The sequence below is a fragment of the Hyaena hyaena genome, unplaced genomic scaffold (genome assembly GCF_003009895.1).
Source record: "Hyaena hyaena isolate Hyena2069 unplaced genomic scaffold, ASM300989v1 scaffold_67, whole genome shotgun sequence".
Lineage (NCBI taxonomy): Eukaryota > Metazoa > Chordata > Mammalia > Carnivora > Hyaenidae > Hyaena > Hyaena hyaena.
Genome location: NW_024080699.1, coordinates 436,893 through 441,804, shown reverse-complemented (window position 1 = coordinate 441,804; position 4,912 = coordinate 436,893). Strand labels below are relative to the sequence as shown.

At 49.2% G+C, this 4,912-nt stretch overlaps 1 protein-coding gene across 3 annotated transcripts in view; it reads left to right on the top strand.

The window, feature by feature from the left end:
• The window catches only part of PTPN21 (protein tyrosine phosphatase non-receptor type 21), a 77,148-nt gene extending 73,268 nt beyond the window's left edge, over nt 1-3,880 (top strand). For all 3 annotated transcript variants that reach the window (XM_039232524.1, XM_039232525.1, XM_039232526.1), the window contains exons 16-19: nt 1,413-1,541; nt 1,901-2,135; nt 2,966-3,126; nt 3,389-3,880. In XM_039232524.1, the coding sequence (XP_039088455.1) occupies nt 1,413-1,541; nt 1,901-2,135; nt 2,966-3,126; nt 3,389-3,517 (654 nt within the window). In that variant the 3' untranslated portion in view covers nt 3,518-3,880. The remainder of the gene's footprint in view (nt 1-1,412; nt 1,542-1,900; nt 2,136-2,965; nt 3,127-3,388) is intronic.
• The last annotated feature ends 1,032 nt before the right edge of the window (nt 3,881-4,912 follow it).

The following is a 4,912-nucleotide window of genomic DNA, read 5'->3' as shown; positions in this document are numbered from 1 at the left end:
TTTTTTTTTATGTTTTATTTATTTCTAGGAGAGAGAGAGAGAGAGACAGCGTGAGCAGGGGAGGGTCAGAGAGAGAGGGAGTCACAGACCGAAACAGGCTCCAGGCTCTGAGCTGGCAGTCAGCACAGAGCCCGACGCGGAGCTTGAACCCACGAACCTCGAGATCATGACCCAACCGAAAGTCGGACGCTTAACCGACTAAGCCACCCAGGCGCCCCCCCTGGAGGCTTTTAAAAGAGACCTGACAGTCTGCTCGCGGGGGCTGGTACCCTTGATGGTTTTTGGGAATCTGTGCACGTGCTTTGTAACGTGGTTATGGGTTATTTAAAAACTGAGCAGTTCTGTGGAATATCTCATTCAGTCTCCTGACTGGGTGGATGAGAACTGAATGAAGTTGTAGTCTCGTGGGGGGGTATTTCAGAATCAGACGCAAGCTGAGCAATGATGGAAGGTGCCTGAGCTTCACAATTCCTGGATCACTTACGAGCCTGGGACCTGGGATGTTCTTGTACTTTCCTCTGAATAAAGAAGCACTGATGCCTCCCCCGCCCAGGCTGTCCATTAGAACCCCCCCAACAGCTATTCGCCATGGTGACTGGTATGTGCCAGGGCACCTGCCACCACGTGAGGGAGCCCTCAGTGAGGGGATGTGGCCGTGATCTGTGACAGTGTGGGCAGAATAGCACCAGGCACTTGGGAAACGGTCACGGTGGTCGCCGGATGTCAGGGTGTGTGGGGTCTAGCCCAGATCTGACTACAATTCTAGTAACCCCTGTGTTACCTTAGCCTGTGCCCAAGGAGACGCAATCTTAGGTGGAAACTGTGTATCATTCTGGAGGGTGATCTTGACTCCCATTCAGAAGCGAGACCAGTTGGAGCAGGGATATTTTTTTTCCTCTAGAAATCTGACATTTAACCTTGGTTTTGGCTTCATTGTTAATTTTCTTCCCCAATATGTTTAGCTCTTCATGAGGGGAACTGTTTGAATTTTAGGATCCTATTATGTTGATACTATTTTTATAAGAAGAAGAACCGTAATAGCAGCAATAACCACTGTTTACTGAGAACCTATTATGTGCAGGCACCATATATAATGACTCTGCTAATCCGGCCAAGTGACTCCTCTAATCGCTGTGAGGGTACATGATATTTTTATTTTACAGATGAGAACAGAGAGTCTGAGAGGTTAGCAGATTGCCCCAGGCCCATTATGTGAATTCAGAGTGCGTAGGTTTATAAACAGGTAGTCATGGGAATTGTATTAACAAGGGGGAAAAAAAGAATAAGAAATGTCTTTATTCTGAATAATTCCGTTCATTGTTTAGAGGCACCATGACCAAACACGCGTGCGTGCGTCCGTACATACCTGTATGTATACACGTGATTTTTAAAAAAACCTTTTCTAATTTCAGGTCTCCGTCAGTGGAATTGAGTGGGATTATATCGCCACACAGGGACCGTTACAGAGCACCTGTCAGGATTTTTGGCAGATGGTGTGGGAACAGGGAATTGCCATTATAGCGATGGTGACAGCAGAGGAGGTGAGTACTCCTTTCTCTTAGTTGATTTCCTGAGCCTCCAGGAAGAGCTTGTGGGGAGCCCTGACCCTGAGAGGTGGCGGCTGGGACCGCAGTTCTACACGTCGGACACCCTGCCTGGATGGGATCGCCTCCGCTGCTGGACCTGTGTTGGGCTCGGACAGCACTTGTCTTTTTTTTTTATGTTTATTTGTTTTTGAGAGAGTGAGAGCTGGGGAGAGGGCAGAGACAGAGAGAGAATCCCAAGCAAGCTCTGCGCCGTCATTGCGGAGCTTGACGTGGGGCCTGAGCCCACGAACTGTGAGATCACGACCCGAGCCGGACCCGACCCAGGCACCCCTGACCACACTTCTCTTTAACAGGAGGGCGGAAGGGAGAAGAGCTTCAGGTATTGGCCACGACTTGGCTCCAGGCACAACACCGTCACCTATGGGAGGTTTAAGATCACAACCCGCTTCCGCACGGACTCTGGCTGCTACGCCACCACGGGCTTGAAGATGAAGCACCTGCTCACGGGGCAGGAGAGGACGGTCTGGCATCTGCAGTACACAGACTGGCCTGAGCACGGCTGTCCAGATGACCTCAAGGGGTTTTTATGTAAGTGTCTTCCTTCCCAGCATAGCCTCTGCTTAAATCAGCCACATACAGGAAGACTTGGGCTCCTGAACTATTTCCTTTATGTTATTTCATAGAAGCTTTGGATTTCCTTTATTCTGTTTTAATTTACCTTTTTAAATGTTTTATTTATTTATGAGAGAGAAAGAGAGTGCATGAGGGAGGGGCCGAGAAAGGCACAGAGGACCCAAAACTGGCTCTGCACTGACCGCAGAGAGCCTGATGGGAGGCTCGAACTCATGAACCGTGAGATCATGGCTCAACTGACTGAGTCACCCCGCCACCCGTATTTTATCTTTAAATGTTTATTTACTTAGTGAGAGAGAGAGAAAACGTGAGCAGGCACTTATGAGCGTGAGCAGGGGAGGGGCAGAGAGAGAATCCCAGGCAGGCTCTCTGCTGTAAACATAGAGCCCAACACTGGGCTCAAATTCACAACCTTGAGATCATGATCCAGGCCAAAATGGAGAGTTGGATGCTTAAACGACTGAGCCACTGAGGCGCGCGCCCCTGGACTTGCTTTAAAATAACGGTCTTAAGTGTTCAGTGCAGGTTTCAGAAGTGTTTGGAGTGTAATTTGGTAGCAAGTAGACTGCTGTACTGGACTCTCAGAGACCATCTCCTCCGTTTCATTTTGTAGATGAGAAAGTGCAAGCCCAGGCAGAGGCAGCGAGCCGCCCAAGATCACACTGCCCGTTAGTAGTCGGGATGCTCTTTATCCAGAGTCCTCCCAATCAGGGGTGATAATCTGAAAATTGTGAATTTGTTGGGCCTTAAGTCCTCATTACTTTTCTGTTTCTGACATCTCACAGCGTATCTTGAAGAGATCCAGTCTGTTCGACGCCATACAAATAGCACCAGTGAACCAAAGAGCCCCAACCCTCCGTTGCTGGTCCATTGCAGTGCCGGGGTGGGAAGGACAGGCGTCGTCATCCTGTCGGAGATCATGATCGCCTGTCTGGAACACAATGAGGTACTGCCTGTGCCCCCCCTTTTTCGGTTGGTGGAGAGGTGGGCGGGGCCGAAGGATGAGGCGGGGGGGGGGGGCTGGGAGGAATAGGAGGGGAAGAGAGGACCTAGTGGCCTAACGGTTCTTTCTGAGCACGTGCCCAGGGGGTTTCTTCTAGAAGACGCCGAGGTAGCAAGGAGCGTCTGTCTCCTGACCAGATGTCTGCTCAGGCTGACTGCCTCTCTGCAGGGGAGTCCACTCCCCTCACGGCTGACTCCCCATCCAGGTGCTGGACATCCCGAGGGTGCTGGACATGCTGAGGCGACAGAGGATGATGATGGTGCAGACCCTCTGCCAGTACACATTCGTGTACCGAGTGCTCATTCAGTTCCTGAAAAGCTCGCGGCTCATATGACCTCCCACGACTTGTCACGGGAACCCGTCCACCGTGGGGAGCGTTCAGGCGAAAGGAAAGGCCACCTAACTCCGACTCCCTCGGGCACCCTGGGCCGCCGGAGCGCGTGATGAATGGCGGGCGCTGAAGGAGCTGTGCGGAGCACGAGGCCAGAGGCTGGGGAGGCTGTGCCTGGGAAAGGTGCTGAGGGAGGAGGACGCGGTCCCCGGGCCTGCCCTGCGCCGCTCCGTCCCATTTGCGGTACTTGCACACTTTGTGGAGATTGTGTTTTCCAGACAATTCTCTGTTTTACTGAAGCTATGCTGGGCAACTCTGGCAATCATTAAGGCGCATAGGTTTCTGTCTTAAACTGGTTTTTGATAATGGAGTTTTATTTTATGACTGAAGTATTTCGGGTTTTCTTGTTGAGAAACAGTAACGCTCTAGGGGGATGGTCCACAGGTGTGATTGGGTCCTGAGTATGTTTGTATTGAAAACCATGCTCTCTCTTGTTATTTTTTAAAAGCCTTGGGTACTGAATAGTTTAGTTACCAAACCTGACACTACAGGAAGAATCTAAAAGTGTTATTTTCAAACACAGAAAGCATTTTTATATTCAGAAAATTTTTTATCCTAAAAATTCTCTATATTTGTACCTTCTATTTTTTCCAGACAAGAGTTCAACTCATTAAGGTACTGAAACGAATGAAGGCACATGATTGAAAATGTGAGAGAAGAATCGGATTCACCTTTTTATTCAGTATTATTTGTAAACCGAAACGCGTTTGATTTTATTAGTTGAAAATGAATTGAAAAACCATTGCATGGGATGGTTTTAAGCACTTTTTTTAAAGTTAAAGACAGACCTGAGTTTTAACATATGTGTTGCTTTAGAGAAGCAGCAGTAACCGTGGACCCTCAGAAGGAGTGTTCTGGAAGAACTAAGGAGTAAGCGTATGTAGGATGCTAAGGGCAAGAGTGAGTGCAGCGGAAATGCGAGATGCCTTGGATGAAAGTACAGTATTAACTATACTCAGACTGAGAGGCGGGGGTGGAGAGAATGGGTAGCCTGGGAGGGTGGGGGCTGAGCCCCCGCAGATGGTGGGTATCCCCGGGAAATTCCAGAGCTGTCACTGTCAGTGACTCTCTTTCCCTGGAGTTTCTTCCACCTAAACTTCTTTTTTAATAACTAAAGTAGGTTTCTATGACGATCAAAGCCTATGAAGGGGCCTTCTTTTCTTTTGGTTGAAAGAAGGGAAGAGTTGCTAATAGTTTTATCTCATTTCCCAAAGCTACAGCCCAAACTCGTTGGGCCACCAGAGATTGCTGTGATACTCAAGAGGTGCTCGGGTTCTAGCTCCCCAACCTCCTAACTTCACCCCTGAGGTCAGTTTTAGCATCTTGGTGCCCCCCCTT